This window comes from Semicossyphus pulcher, unplaced genomic scaffold, assembly GCF_022749685.1.
Source record: "Semicossyphus pulcher isolate SPU_LCO1_2020_fin unplaced genomic scaffold, fSemPul1.0.p SCAF_8, whole genome shotgun sequence".
NCBI lineage: Eukaryota > Metazoa > Chordata > Actinopteri > Labriformes > Labridae > Semicossyphus > Semicossyphus pulcher.
The window spans coordinates 21,806,587-21,823,412 of NW_027211759.1; the positions used below are offsets into that span (position 1 = coordinate 21,806,587).

At 44.1% G+C, this 16,826-nt stretch overlaps 1 protein-coding gene across 1 annotated transcript in view; it reads right to left on the bottom strand.

Annotated features, from left to right (window-relative positions):
• Positions 1-16,826, bottom strand: part of b4galnt4a (beta-1,4-N-acetyl-galactosaminyl transferase 4a) — a 183,086-nt gene that overhangs the window by 112,159 nt on the left and 54,101 nt on the right. Inside the window, exon 2 of the mRNA XM_069686815.1 lies at positions 12,925-13,037. Within this exon, the coding sequence (XP_069542916.1) occupies positions 12,925-13,037 (113 nt within the window). The remainder of the gene's footprint in view (positions 1-12,924; positions 13,038-16,826) is intronic.

Sequence of the window (16,826 nt, forward strand, 5' to 3'; positions counted from 1 at the left end):
CGACTCTGCCAAGTCTTCCTTATCTGCCTCTCGTCTCGTAAATGACTGAGCGGAGAGAGATTTGGCAGGAGAGATGAACGGAGACTGAAAGCTTTGCTTCTATTGTTCAGCGTTTTTTCAGCAGGGTTCTTATCCCAGCCTTAGTGCTATTGTTAACTGGCGCTTTGAGAGTCTTTATGTAGAGGAAGAAAAATGGAGGTGTGCAGGGTTTTTGTTTGCTTTTTATCAAGTGGCAACAGGAGCAGAACCTTGCATGTTTAATACGAAAGACACATAAGCATCTTTTATACACTTGTTCGCTGATGACAGGCCGTTCTCTACGATACAGCCCTCCAAAAGCACTTAAACATTACACTTTGGTTGATGCAGTTTCCAACAAAAGACCTTTGACCGTCATCTGTTTCTGTTCTCAAGGATCCTGCTCCTCCTATGCGATGCTTTAGATACTGTATGAGTAGCTCTGCGTAGTTATTAAGTATTAAATATCAGCCTTGTAAAATAAGCATTGAGTAATAAAAGTGGTTGCATAAAAATCTTTGACTATGAATAGAAGGAAAATGAATTCCTTCATTAGCAGAGTGATAATTTGCAGCTTTTATACTTAAGTGGCAGATATACATTGAACTCCCACGCCGTGAAATAAATGTCTAACTAAGTCTGTATGTTAGTTTTAGAATACACCTTCTGGTGCTACTTAGACACGTCTTCAGTGATGGACCCAGATTCATAGGGTGTTTTGAGTCTTTAATCATTGGACACCCTCCCCATGGCGACCAAGAAAGGGGTGATCAATCCCTTGAACTTGTGTACAAGCAACTCCCTGTTCTACGGACCCCCATTCTGGATCCACATCCACCGGGATGCCTTTTCAGCAGTCTCCAGAATGTTCTTGGTCGCTCTTCTTGCACTGCAGTCCGTTTACTCCAAGGAGTTTGCGAGTTCCCTGCAATGAATGGCCAGAAAAAGCCCTGGCACCCAACTTCGCCTGGCTCGCAGTAGGCTCTCCAGACATTGCTCCTGCACTCTGCAACCAGATCAGAGTATTTGGCCCTCTTGCGCTCATTGGCTTCCTCGACAGGAAGAGGAAGTTCCAGCAGGACCACTTGCTTCATAGATTCTGACGTTAACCCCATGTCTGGGTGGAACTGAGTGGTTGCGATGTCCTCTGGGAACTTGAGCTGTCTCCCTAGAGTGGTCGACTTGGAGCTGCCAGTCCTGTGTGTAAGTATTTCAACGTGACGAAAAAGGCAACCTTACTTAATCTAAAGGCAAGATTCACAATAACAGCTTTTATCTGTAAATTCTGAAATAATACAACCTGATAGAAACATCTCTTTTTTAAAGATACTCTGAGGAACTTTAAGTTTGGCTCAACTTTGGACGATGATCAACCTTATTCCTGATGGTCTTGTTTGCTTTTGTAGGTCATATAGAGGCATCGGTATTAATTAACAATCTGCACACTGTTCAGTAGACTCTAGAACCAGACAATGTGAAAGTGATTTACAGACGTACCACTTCACCGATCATCATTTCAACTCATTGAACCCCTCCCTAACAAAACTGTTAGGCCTCATTTCTCTTTACGGTTAGCAGACGGGATTTGCAGCCCAGAACTAATTGACTCCCTTAATCAGCAGTCAACTCTGACCACGCTCAGCAGAAATCTATCGTATTGGTGTAATAGGAAGACAAAGGGGTTGGAGGTGAGGAAAAGGAACAGATATAGTACAGTTTAATGCCTACTGACCCACTGACCTTCACCCAGCATGGCCCCAGCGTGAATCTTATCGGAAACCGCAAACAGCCAGCCGGTAACAGCTCAGCGCTGACTGCTGCTGGAACAGCGCCAGGCGGTGAGAACCAGAGCCAATAAGGAAAGAGTAGAAAAACTCAACAGGATGTCTAAAGGGATTGTGGGTGATTCTCGCTGTGTAAGTCTTTTCCTCTGTAGCTAGGATAAAGAGGATGGAAATAAAGCTAAATGCTCTTAGGTCCTTGACAATGGAAATTGTGCAGGCTAGATGTAGGTAAGGTCGTCAGTTTCCACACAGAGCTGTTACTCTTAGGAGTCAGCTGTCCACACTGTTGGCATCTGTTCGTGTGTAGCAGAGTATGAAGACCGCTCAGACCTCAGTGCTGGAGCCCTGCCTGCTAGTTTACTGCGGGCCCACAGCCTGGATCTCCATCCTCTGTGAAGCAACACCAGCCTGACAAATGCCTCTGAGGTGATAGTGAGAATGAGTGAAAGCACTGAAGCAGCCCCGGAGGAAAAACAATTCTGGACCGAACCCTCAAATAGCCTCGTATAACGGAGCTGTCAACAGCCCCGAGCCTGAAAAATGACAGGGAGGAATTTACTGTCTGTAAAGAAACAGCTTGTTAGCAGAGGCTTGTGGATAAACCCAGCCATTTGAAGTCAAATTATCTCTCCAAGGGGATAGATTAATTTTCCATGGGGTATGAACTGCTGCACAAGAAGCAGTATTCCAAAGCTTTTGATGTTAAGAGGTAAATATAAGATAAACCCTGAAAAAGAGTAGTAGCCTCTTTGATTTGGTTTGAACTACAAGAACAAATGACTATATCGAGATAAATAAAATAATTTTCTTTTCACAGCTTTTCATTTCCTTAGCCAGCTCTGGCTAAGGATGCTTTAGCTTTGAAACTATCTACTAAAGATCTATGCATGAAGGAAACAGGTTGTAAACAAGACTTAAGTGTAGTCAAACTGCCTAAAGGTAGGGGTGCGATAGATAACTTAACTCATGGTTTGGATTGGAGCTATCGTAGTGAAGTAAATCTCTCCAATAAACTTGAAGACTGCGACATTCTGGGTTTTTTCCCGTGTCATTTTCCTTCGTTTAGTGATGGAGAATGGGTTTAACTTGTTTGTCTGACTTTTGCTAAAGTTACCCACTGCAGATGAAGCTGGAGCTGCTGCTCAACTGACACTGCCAATCTTTTAAATTGGAACATAACTTAGAAGTGCTCATAACCAAAGCTAGCTAACAACAGTGACTGAATAACAACAGGCTCATTGGTAAGAACCATGTGTTTCAACTGCATTATTAGTTTGGCTAATCCCATCTGCAGCATTGTCATCGGAGCCACTGGGACTCACTGCACTGAGGACGTACAGCAGTAATGCTAGCAATGGCGTTAGCATTAGCATTAGCTGCTTTGCTATAAAGCAGTCAAACACGCTACACTACTTCAGATTGATAAACTGTTGAACTTGCATGTGTTTCGTGAGGTTGCTGGTGCCCAAACTTTCTAACGCTTTGCTCTGTCCACCATGTACACCTACTAAACTTTCTCCAGCATGAGACCACAACAATGCAATGTAGTTGCCTGACGCAGTGGCTTCGTCATCACTTGGGGAAGGATGCCAGCTACGATAGGATGAAATGATTAATTGAAAACGACTTAAAATAAGACAGAATGTTCACGATTAATACCGATAGGAGCAAAGTTTGTCCATGAGCTTATCTGCGCTTTCTGTTCTGACCAATCACGCACCGGTACCAAAAAATACCGGTTGTCAATACCCCTCCCTCGGGGTGAAGCAACCTTAAGGTTGAATATTTGACTAACTTTTGTGAACATCTATCGTTTATCCAACTTTTCCAACTTTAAACTAACTTCCCAACCCAGTCTTGCAGCAGCCGCTCCATGAAGGTGATGATCTGCTCATGTCACTTTTAAGCAATGGTTTGGCGTTTAAAGACCACCAAACAAATGTGATGAACAGATTTCTATTATTACTCATAGGAGTTATGAAAGTGGTAATAAAACGTGTCTAATCATCCTTGAAAACTCTTGAAAACGGCTCATATTACTCTGGGACTATTGACGTGCTCGGTTGGTTAAATTGGTGGCGAAATAGAAAACCCTGAAAGAGAAACGCTTGCAAACTTTCTGTTGACTATCGCTGCATCTGCAGTATAATAACACCAGACTGTGTCTAGACACAATTTTCCCATCTTTTGTGCTTGAATTGCTCCAGATCCGAGTTCAAGCAGACTTCTTGAGTGGGATTATTTGTGACACAAACACACCCTGATGTGTCCCCATGGTTTGTGTAAGAACTTCTGCTGTATTGTTGATTCTGTTTGAGCTGTAGATGATTACTGTCTGTTTCATCACTGTCTCTTATATGTAATAAGAGCCTAAGGAGGAGCTGACCCACCACTAGTAAAAGCGCCGAGTTCATGCAGCTCACTGTCTTGCTTACTTAGCAACAGACGGGAGTCCACTAATAATAGCTCTATTATCCACCCCATCTCCCATTTACACTGTCAACCCGCAGCACTTCCTCGCTCCACTCGACAGACTCTCAGGACCGGGCTGGCACTGGAGTCCTTGATTAAGGACAAAAATGTAATTAAGCTCTTGTGGTAACACGGGAGACAACACACTTGAGAAAAGAGTGGAGGAAAAACAAACAGAGATCCCAGGGTAGGGCGCTTGGGCTGGTACCAAATGTCTCATGGGAGATCCATTTCCACTTGGCTGGCGTCGAGTCCAGGGGAAAATTCTGTCAACCAAATGTCAGAGAAGAAACCACTGACTCACCACCTGGTTTCATCACTCTGAGTCACTCATTGAGCAATAATTTCAATCCGTGACAAGCTTGGAAACGCTAAGTAAACGTAATGGCTACCTGAAAAAAGAGTCACTGATCTCCACTGTCAAATCTAAATGTCAAATTGAGCCATTATGCTGTGACGCTAATCCTTATGTTTGGGTCCATTTGCAGATTAAACGAAGCCTAATACTCCGCTAGTGCACACAGCATTGTATCATCTCGCTGATCGGCTGTGTGTTTATTTACTAGTCAGTCCCCGCTCTCTGCTCCTCATCATTCTCTCTCTGCCAGCACCATCTCCCATAAACTACCACCAAGGCCAGAGCGATGTACGGATGCCATATTTACAGCCCTGAAAGCAATTGGAGGTTAACAATGAGGCCTGGCTGCTGCGGTTTATGACCTGCAGTAAAATTGCCACTATGATTAAAATCTCCGTCAGGTGAAAGACAATGGTGCAGCCCTTTCTCTCAGAGCGCTCTGAATTATCTCCTCCCTTGTTCTCCTCTCGTCTCTGTGACCTCGTTTGTGGGCCTTTACCTTGACTAACTGGCCTATCACAGCACCCGGTCTTATTATTGTCTGGGAAAGTGCACTCAGAGGTGTTGAACTGCCCTTTGAGTCTGTGTGTGTGAGGTTGAATGATATATATTCCTTTAGATAGCAGTGTATGATAGATTTAGTTAGTGTGATTTACTATCTTTAGTATCTATTTTTGTCATTTACAGCAGTAAAAGTGAAGCAAGACCTCTGGTATAAACTTTCAGGTGAAACATGGGCGGTGCTGGTCTGACAGTCTGATAGCGGCCTTACACTTTCGAGTGGCATCTACTGTTAGGAAACGATTTATGCCGTTGGAAGACGAGTGGCACACCACCGAGGGGATCGGCACATGCCGCTGAACTACCGGCACATGTCGTGGCATGCCGTCGGCCACTTTTCAATCTCGGCGCTGCTGCCTTTATCTCCATTTTCATCGCAGTCTGCTCTTCAGCTCCCCCTGCTGTCCATAAGCTGCCTCTGTATGTAACCCTCCCTCCAGCCTTCAAGCCACGCCTCCTCATCTTCCAAATGTTAAATGGAAAAAGGCAAAAGCCTGATGCTTAATGGAAAATTAAAAAGCTGAAATTGAAAATGAGAAATACCAAATTGAAAATGGAAAAGTTAAAATTGAAACTTTTTTTCTATGTGAGCTTTTAATTCAAGTATTTCCATTTAAGTTTTTCCATTTCCACAACTCCCGAAGGCAGACTGAAATAACCAATGATGCACCAATGTTTAAAAACCTTGTCCCTAAAATTAATAAATAATCGTGATTAATAATCGTGATCTCAGTGTCACTTTGGCCATAATTGTGCAGTCCTGTGTGAAACACAACAATGCACACTGGTGGCACAGATCACAGGAAGTGATGTAACAATGTTTCAAAACTTTAACTTATGAAAATGTAGAAAAGAATAAAGGCGCAGCACTACATGTAGCAAACTACACCAACCACAAGTTACAATGAGAATCTGATTCAGCTCAGGTGATGGACTTCATCAAATCTTTGTCCTGCAGCCTTTCTGTCTGATGTGAAGCCCCAACCGTCCTGTTCTGCTTCATCCTTCGTCCTGCTCATCAGGTACGTGAGATGAAGGGGCGGAGCCTCAAAAGCAATCACAGACAGGAGAAGCAGTGAGCAGAACGCAGGACGCAAATCTCATCCATATAAACAACACAGGGACTCGCGTGTCAGGAGATATGTATGAACCAAATGGCCCAAGGACAAAACACACCTCGCTCTATGTAACCTCAGCGTCAGACAGAGCGGCAACCACCTGGAGTCGCACACAACTCCACTCACACTTTTAGGCGCTGTAAATCTGTGGCAGGTTTTCGTCTCCAAAAGCAGGTGGCCCGAGAGATATTTTTCTTTCAAAAAAGTAAAAAGAATAAACACCCTATTTCTGTAATTGCCAACCCTGACACACTCTGTCAACTATTTAGGCTGCAATTTCAGTGATTCGTAGGCGAAGAAAGAAAGGTGCAGAGGGAAACATTTGCTGCTCAGTCGCAGCCTTTCAGAGAGCCGGAGAGGAACGCAATTACTTCCTCTGCTGAAGATCCTCTTCCTCTTCTTCTCGCCTCTCTTTACTTCTGATTTTTTCTTGTTTTCCTGCTTGTACTCGTGCCCTTCCCTTTGTGCGTCCTCTCCTTTACCCTCTCTAATTCCCTCTGTGTGTTTTCTCGCTTCCTCCGTCCACCTGACGACAAACAAGAGGGCGCAGGACGCGTTTAAAAGGCTTTCATCAGAGACCAGCATCCCCTCTCTTGTACCTTGGCTCACATCAGGGACGCCACTTTGCTCTTTTCATCCCTCACACTTTGAGAGAAGAAGCAGGATGCAGAGAGGGCTCAGAAAAGAGGAGTGCACAGGGTAAAATATCTATTTAGTTCATTTAAGCAACGCAACAGCCTCTATCTAGCTGTATGTGTGTGTGTGTGTGTTAGTCCTTGTGTCTCCCTGGTTTAAGCCCCTGACTGCGTGTTTGTGCTGCTCAATTGCAATAAGGTCATTCCATTTTCTTTTAGGCCGTCTATTAATTTTGAGTGCACACAGCCTTGGGGGCTTTTCTGTTTGTTTTCATCCGCGGCATTTTGGTTTCATTGTCTGAAAATTCTGAAATGGCAGCTTTAGAGAGCTATTAGTGCAGCGCAAAACACCAGAGGAGCTTAACAGAAGAGGAAAACAAGGAAGAAGGGCTCTCTGTCCCGCTGACCGATATTACAGCACATTAAACACACTAAATCCTCCTGCCCTCTCTCTCTCTCTCTCTCTCTCCCTCTCTCTCTCTCTCTGACTAAGGGAGTTTTCAAATCAGAACAGTTTGCATTGTGCACATTAAAAAAATCATAGCACATCACTAGCTACAGGATAATATAAAGTTTATAGTGAAGGGGTTTCATTACAGATCATCAAATCTCCGCTCTTAGTAATTTTTTCTCATAACACAAGGGGGTGAATTTGAAGACAACCCGTACCCTGCAGCCGCACTTTTGGACACACAATGGCCTCTGCCAGACTCCAAGATGACATTGAATCAACCGTATCAAGTTTACCAGAACTGGAAAATCATCCTGCTTCCCTGAAGTCACTGAGTTTATGTCATATTCCACACGTCATCAGCAGAAAATGCATTTTTAAGGCCCAATTCTGGATATACCATTTCAGAATCAGAATCAGCATCAGCGTTATGTGGGCACATACAAGGAATCTGACTCCGGGTTGTCTGTGTCCTCAATGTACAGACACAGGTACTAACAGACATACTAAGCTTAAAAACACAGACAGGTTAGACGAGGTCACACAGACACTAAAAACTAAATCTATAACTACTATATACACACATAGACAGGAGACAATAATGTGCAAAGGTGCAGAGATAAATATGGTTGTGAATCAGGTTGTTATGAACAAGAGGCAGCTGGTTGAAGTATTTACAGTATGTACAGAGAATGTGGATTGACCTTCGATGTAGTGATTATATGTACATGATAAGAGGGTGAATTAAGCAATGACAGTAAATAACATATTTCCACAGTGGATGTTTGTGTAACTCACATGTACAGCTGATTAGGTTATTACACATTTATTGTCCCTGACATTGAGTTAGCTGTTCATCAGAGTGACAGCCTGGGGAAAGAAACTGGTCCCGTGTCTGGTTGGTTTGGCGTACAGTGCTCTGTAACGCCTGCCGGAGGGGAGGAGTTCAAACAGTTTGTCCATTTTTAGTAAGAGTAGAAGTAGAAAGAAGTAAAAGAAGAAGTACAAGAAGAAGTAGAAGTAGTAGAGGAAGTAGTAGAAGAAGAAGAAGAAGTAGAAGTACAAGAAAAAGAAGTAGAAGAAGTAGAGGTAGAAGTAGAAGAAGAATTAGTAGAAGAAGACAAAGATGCAATAATAAAGAGCTGCCACAGTGAGGGGGCTGCACACTGACGAATGCCCCGAACAGTGGGGATATCCGTGCCTTGCTTAAGGGCACATTGACAGCACCCCTGAAAGCTACCAGTCCCAATTCCATGCTTGGTCTTAACCAGGACTTGAACCAGCAACCCACTGGTTCCCAAACCAAGTCCCTACAGACTGAGCTACTGTCATTGACACCCATGTCTGCAATGCTGACTGTAACACTAACTATTCGTTATTATAGTGGAATATGAGTGCGGGAATAGTGTGCATGTAAACCTTAAAATTTTGGATAAGGACAATTGTAATACTCCTTTAATTGTTTGTGCAAGAGGGAGCCATTCCCCACACTCCTATGTTCTGAGTCACACCCTAACACACACACACACACACACACACACACACACACACACACACACACACACACAGGCGCCTGGTGTTAAACTTATCTTTGGCTATCAGGCCTAGAAACACAGACTTGCAGCTCTGACCTTTGGTACTGACATTTTCTAAGTGAAACAGCGTTCTCACTGGAGCAGCGCCACATCGACTGAAGGTGTCAATTATGTTGCTTTAGGTTTCCTCGAGATGTTGGTGCTGAATGTGCAGGGAGGTGAAACATAGTATGTACACACACACACACACACACACACTAGAGGTCAAGCCTTGCTGGAAAGACGAGCTGGTAAATGGGCGTTTAAAATATAGATGAAGAGTGATGCTGTGCGGAGGATGGAGCCTGTTACAAATAAAGCAGCGTTATAACCGTAAATGTTGCTCAGTCTTTTACTTGACTGATCGTAAATCCAACAAAGCACCTCCCGCAGCACACAAAAGTCTATCTCCTGTATGGTAATTGTCATGATTTAGAGCGTGTTTACCGTGCAAGTATGAACACGGATCATCTAAGTGATCATTATCTGACGCAAATCAAATCCATCGCCTGTCGTTCAGGCCGCAAACGACACAGCAGTTCATAAAGAGCACGCCGTTAAGTTTCTGACACATTTTAGTGACTTCAGCAGAATTCTTAGTGAACGTTTGAGTTTCAGCTCACAAGACTGACTCACCCCGAGAGCCGCTTTTCATTTGCCTGTTACAGAAGAGGAGCCTTAACGCTATCAGGCAGGTTTAGAGGAGGGCCATTCAGAAAAAAAGAGGCGGCCCGCTTCCCTTCATGACGCTTATCTCTTCAAGCACATTTCCTAAAGCCTTCACTTAAATCGATTTTGAAGACGACTGCATTTTTATGGAATAAGATACATCGGCTTCCTCTCTGGGATGTAACCCTCGGCTAGTCAACATCCATACTGCGATACGGCAACAATTTGGGTTTTAAATTTGACTGGGTGCGGGTCTTAAACTCCTGCAGCCACCGCCTGTGTGTGGCCGAGGAGATACTGTGTGTTTCGGAGGATTAATTAAAGCTGCACGTTTTGTCGCACACTGCCAGATCTTAGCATGATACAGTTATTACTGCACAAAGGGGCCGGAAATTAGTGATACCCCTGTGAACATATGCAGTGAAATAATAAATACAAATCAGATATTGTGAATCAGGTCGACCCTGATTACAACCCCCCCAAACTAATTTGTTTTTATAAAGAAAATAATTTTATTTGACCTTTTAAATAAAATCATGTTTTCAATATCTTTAGGATTACATTGTCACATTCAAATGAAATAAAATGCCCAAAATGTCAGTAAATCTTTAACCATCAAAGTAAGGTGTATGTATAGAGCAGTCTCGACACAGCTGGACGACAGCTCTGGTAACAGGCAAACCTTTGTTATGTTTGTCAGTAGCATACTCACACACTGTCCTCTCAATCTCTTGGAAGTGGTCGCTTTAAGGACCACGGTAGGATTTTCTTGGTTACAATCTGTGAGGTGAGACTGTTAGCAGTTTTGAGACACAGCGGTATGCAGCATTTTTCCAGGCCAGTCCTGAGGGACTCCAGCTGAGAGCGCAGGAGGACGGGACACAGAGCTCCACTGCTAGCCATAGGGCTACGCGGCGTTACGGCCGGCCCCTTATCTTTGGAGGCTTGCCACTTTCGGACATTACACTCTGTGACAACAATTATCTTAAAGATATAATCTCAAAGTCACTATCTATCACAGAATGAGGTAACACAATGGTGATTGAGCCTATGGCCCACTGATGAAAGCCTTTGCAGTATTACAGACTGGGTGTCTGTGGCGACTTTCATGGAAAAAAATCGCAAGCAGCGCCCAGACACATTTTCCATCACCCAGCAGTGGTTGCTCTGCCAGAGAGGGTAGGTGGAGCTAAGCGGCTGCTTTTCCGGTCTCTGCAAGCATTGCGTAAACAGTAATCTACTATGGCTGAACAAACAAAGAAAAGATCGATGACTACAGATACAACTTCAACAATAAGTGAAAATCTAAAGAAAAAGAAACAAACTCGACGCTCAGATGAAGGCAAACAGTCTAAGAAGGAAAGCGACCGTCAGCCAGGAAAATCAAGAGTTACAACCGGAGCCAAGCGTGGACGTCACACATGCAACACTGTCTGGATATCTGGGAAGTGTTCACCGTTTATTAACATAGGTGCCGCGAAAGAGAACAAAACTGAGATCCTCGAGATTACAACTTTAAAATTGACATCATAACTCCGCCTCAGGTGTTGGTTAACTTGGACTACTTTTAAGCCATTTGTTCTGGACGATCCCTGTGTGTCTCCATCTTGCATCCCCCTGGCACTGTGAGTGACAGCTGGCCTCAGCCATGAGGGGAACACTCGCTCTACAGATAAGCAGTGTTGTGAACGTATATTGGCATTTAAAAGTCTAGATCCCGAATATAAGACGACCCCATTTTTTCAGATGTGTGAAGGGGGAAAAAATGTCTTATATTCAGACCAATATGGTTTCTGGTATATCTTCATAAAAGTGCAAAAACAGACGATAATAATAATAAAAAAGATCATTTCCAGCATATAAACTGCCCTTTCTAAATAATTTCATTCATTCACATACAGCAGCTTCTCAGGGACTCTCCGTACAGCCCGGTGTAGTGATCCTCTCCAGCAGGCCGAGAGGTAAAAGCCTTTTATTATCAAAACACCAATAACTAAATCTGATACATGTCATTAATCCGTCCACATGCCTTTCTCCACATGTTTTATATCAAACATTCAACACAGCCACATTTACGGTGATCCTTTAATTACTGTGCTGCCTCTTACAGCCCCATTCGTTGGCACCTCAGGTAGATCTACAGATACCTGCGCCTCAGGCAGGATGCCATTTTAAGGCAGACAGCCTGTCAGCGTGAGTGGCAATTGCTGGCGTCGAAACCTGGTCGACCGGGAGGGCGTAATAATAAATTGTCTGCCTGAAGGCCAAAAAGCTGAGCGGTGAATCTGGAGAGGATTAAAAAAGTCTTTTTTACTTGACTTAATCAGACAGAAAACAGCGAGATACAATTTATGTGACGGGAGAGAGATAAAGGATTACAGCTCAGGATTATGGTGTTTTTAACAGCTCAATGTAATTTATTCGACTCAACAGGAGATATCGTCTTTGATTAGATGGTTTTCAGTCTAATTTTGGAAGCGAAAGCTCTGTTTCCTTACTATAGAGGACGCTTAATTCCAATTAAATCTTAGATGTTAGCAGACATACAGATCAGGCTGTCTTTCTGCAACAGGAGATTGTGGCTTCAACACACAGTCGGAGCTAATGTGCTCTGCAGGTCCTGCAGTGCTTGGAAATTACGCGTGTCCCAAATTGCTGTACTTAACCCTTAAATCCAGCCACTGTCAGGGGAAATAAGACTTAAAGTGTCAGATTGTCCGAGTGGTTTAACTGCGGCATGCTGCAAAGTGCTAATGATCTCTGGCGGTGGTCCAAACGCCGTCTCATGTTCGGCTGTTGGATTCGTTCTGTCTAATTTTACATCCCTCTGCATGAGAAGCACCACAGCAATAGCTGCCGGAGGAGGAGGTTAGATTGTTACGTATTCAGATGGATTTTCGAGTCGGAGCGTGATTAAGATTCAGAGCAGTGGGTGGGGTCACGAGGCTGCACAGAAGATGGGTTTTAATGAGGGGAGTTGCTAAATAATCAAATCTGATGACAGAATTTTAAAATAACCTGCATCTAGTTTGTGTTGCATCGTGCCTTATTGATTTCCATTTTGGAATAATGCAGGGAAAATAGAGCTTTTTCTGACGATAACGAGGACGTGGATTGTGATTGTTGCAGCCCTGATGAGCTCCTCCGCACGCACACACACACACATGAGCAGTAAAGCTCAACGCTGCTTACTCAGACAGACGTGGGCGGGGAGGGCGCGTGTGTGTCTGTTTAGGTTGGTGACACCGCATTAAAATTCAGAGAAGAAGAAATCAAAGACTCACCGAGGCCTCGTCCTCCCTGCTGTCGCTTGTGTCCTCGCTCTTGTGGTGGCCGGCCGAGGAGCGAGCGTCCCTCTTGCGGCTGGCGTCCGTCCCCTCCGTCTGTCTCTCTCCATCTGGGGCCAAGGTGAAAACACGGGCGACAGGTCAGACAGCCAGCCAGGCACCATTATCATCACCACTGTCGCTGTCATCGTCCTCATCTCCATTTTAATCATCATTAATAGCATCATTGTCTGCCTGAACTCTATCATCATCGCTCGCATAATTAGAGTTATGAATATCCCCATTAGCATCATCATCATGGTCAACAGTGATTTCAAGCTAACGCTCGTTTTTCTCCCCACTGAGCCTCTCCATCGACTGTAATCAAACCCGGATAGAAGTTTCCAGAGGAAAAAAAGAAGATTAAGTAGAAGAAGTGTAATTGGAAAAGCAGAAAGGGGACGAGAGAGGAGAATAAAAACCAGTCCGGAAGGGAAATGTGAAGTTTGCGGGGATAAAAGAGGAAGAGATGGAGGAACGGAGAGACATAAAGAATAGCTTTTCTTGCTGCAAAGTGGAGCTGTTAGGATGCTGTCATGCCACAGATGGATTATGGGAGTTTTGCTGCACAATGATGACAGTTGCCTTGGCCTGGAGAGAGCAACCGGAATTTAAATCCACTCATTACGAGCGTGTGTGTGTGTGTGTGTGCGCGTTTTTGTGCCCGCTACAGAGCATATGGTCAAAATTGCCACCTCTCTGTGCTGCCAGCGAAAAACACGCGCACGCACACACAGTCATGGATGATAGAAGCGGGGCACGATTCAATACGGAGCAGTAACAGGATATTCTACACTTTATGAGAGCCTGGTTATTTGGAGTTACAAGCAGCGAATGGAGATTCACAAGGGTTCTTATAAGGGTTTCTACCTCTACGAGTAGTTCATATAAAGAGGGAATCCATACTCCATTCACTCCAATCTCTTTTTATTTGTGCAGCACGGCATCCAAGCCTATTTCGCGTTCACCAATGCACAACATTGCTGCAGCTCAGATGGGCTGCCATAAAAAGTGGCGCCTGTGCCATTGACTCCCCCATAAAAAGCAAGAGGAGGGGGACTTTGTGCTGTCCCGAATGCATTACAGTGAAAGTGGTTCATTACTGTCTGCTGAGCAGGGGTGGCTGTAGTGTACGCACATACACACAGAGGAGCGCGCATGTGCGCATACACACACGCACAAGGGGATGGATTGTGATTAAAAGGCAGAATGGGGAGAACGGGCGGCTATAAAGCATAATGAGAGCTAATGGTTTTCCAATATGTCCCCTTAACAATGAGTCTGAGTGGGCGGTGGGGGTTGGAGGGTGTGTGTGTGTGAGCTGTGGGGAGATTGATGTGGTCAAGGAGAAGAGGAAAGACAGGAGGAGGAGAGAGTAGAAAAACAAACTCTAAAATCAGAATTAAAATGAGGCTGAAGTGATTTTTTCCCCCTCTTGTTCATCTCGTTCTGCGTCTCACAAAAGTCTCCGGCAAACATAATCTATGTCGACGAATTGTTTTCCTCATTTGTGATGATATCATCTCGTCTGTCTCCCTCCATTCCCTCTGCAATTTCACTGATTCCAGACAACTGCAATAAAAATCTGCTTTGATCTGAGAAACCACCTCTTTTTGCTGAACAAATGAAACAGACAAAAATTACCATTTGTTCAAACAGCGTCGCCTTCTAAACTCCCCTCTTCCTCTTTGGTTGTGTGAGGCTTTATATTGTGTTGTGTGTTTTCCGACTCTCTTCCACTCTGGGGAAAGTGCACCGGAAAAGGTCACCCCCATCCAAATAAAAAGAAAGGCACATAAAAAGAATAAACCCAGCTGATGGAAGTCGGGGAAGCTTTCAGCGAGTGCCATTTCATTGTCCAGCGAGGCCACGTGAGGCGCGGGAGCCCTGCTGTGAACACCGCAGTCCAGCTCGACACGGAGCGTCTAAGTACGGCCTCCGGGGGTCTATCAAAGCTCCGCCAGATCAAAGAGCAAACACCAAAGAGTAGAAGTGCTCAACTTCGTCTCACTTCAAGCCTCACTTTTCCTGCTATTGTTGAGCCAGAAATAGACGGACAGTTCAACGTCCCAACTTTTGATCTTACTGTATGGATAAAACTGCTTTTGTTGGAGTTATAAATGAAGATTTCAGGAGCATATAAAAAATGTCAGGAGTCAAGCACACATGCACCTATGCAGGGCAAAGTACCACAGGTATAAGCATATAACAATTAAGCTTAAATTGTCCCAATGGAAATAAATAGCAAATTAATTTCCTTCTGTATGCGCTTCATACTTCGCCTCTCACTGCTGTTTATTTCTGTTATATGTCTGAGCAAACTCTGTGTGAGTCACTCCATGAGTCAACAGGCAGCACATCTCCCCTTAACCATCTATCTGAGACCGTAATGAGCAGGCAATGCACCAGGGAGCAAGGTGAGTCCACCCTGTGCCTCGCCTCATTTATATAAGTGTTCACCTTAAAAATGAATGAGCACGCAGAAAACACAAAACACTCACATTAGACCTACTTACTGGGATTACATGAGTGGCAGCTGCTAAACTTCAATGGAAACCAAAAAGCTACAGCCAAGATAATTGGTGAAAATACCTTCAACTTGGGAAAGATAAAAGCCATTCTTCTTATTTTAATCAGAATGACCTCCAACTTTCAACACACTCCATCAAATGACGGGAATGCCTTCAATTTTTTATGAGAGAGAATATTAAAACAGAAAAGATAGTCAAACTGACAGACAAATCTATCAAAGAAAAGACTTACAAATGAAGGACTTGACTGACATCTGGATTGGGACTGCACAATTTATCGTTTAACTATTGCAATTGTGATGTGCTCATGTGCCATATTCATATCGCAGGACGTGCGATAGTGAGACAAATTAAAACACGTCAAACTGCTACTTTATTGTTGCTTGGTGCAAAACGAAAACCTGCCAGTTTCTTGCTTTACACAACTGATCTACAAGAGCAGCTCTTCCCCAGAGGACAGAGAGACCTGAGTCTGTGACTGTGGCCCAATCCCGTGGCTGCAGCCTTTGAAAGCCGATTGCGTCACAGCAACTCGTAGAAGGCTGTGCAATTAGATGGCTCCTTCAGATGCGGCCAACAAATGTGTCCTCCTTTTCCTTGGACGCGAAGGATCCATCGGGTGCATCCTTCACGGACCAACGTATCGAGGAATACACTTTTAAATGTTAATGTTTTTGGTTTCAACTCAGTCGAATAGCTTGCTTTACACATGTTGAATGGCGCGTCCTCCAGAGATCGCCTCGATTGAAGGCTGTAGCCCCTGGATTGGGACACAGCTCATGTGTCACCTGCAGGTAAACAAGCATGCAACGCTGCAGACGTTCAGTTACACGATGTGGCTTTTTAGTGCCACCTTGTCCCGGTGCTCGTTAATGCTGTGGCTACATAAACGGACCCTAATGGAGCGCACACGCCGTGCAATGTTTACTTTTAGCGGCTACACCTGCAGCGCGCACACCGCATGTGGTTGTGTGTGTCGACAGGAAGTAGTTACGGTCACCGGGCTGCTCACACTGATTAAATATACATTTGAACACTGCTGATGACATATCGTAGAAGTAACGCAACTGTGACTCAATGTCAGTTTTTCCCAACATCTTGCAGCCCTAACCTGGATGATGTTCTCACCTTTGGAAACATCCGCAGACGACAGAAAGGATTCCAACTTTAGCAGGCAAACTTCAACAAAGACATTTCACTTTCAAATAATTCTTATTTTCTTCTCATGCTTTGTCGTTTGAAGATAGAAGAGAAAAATTCTTGACTGAACCTCTTTCCTGAGAAAATAAAAGTTCTGATGAAAAACTAAAAGTACAAAACGTGTCCCTG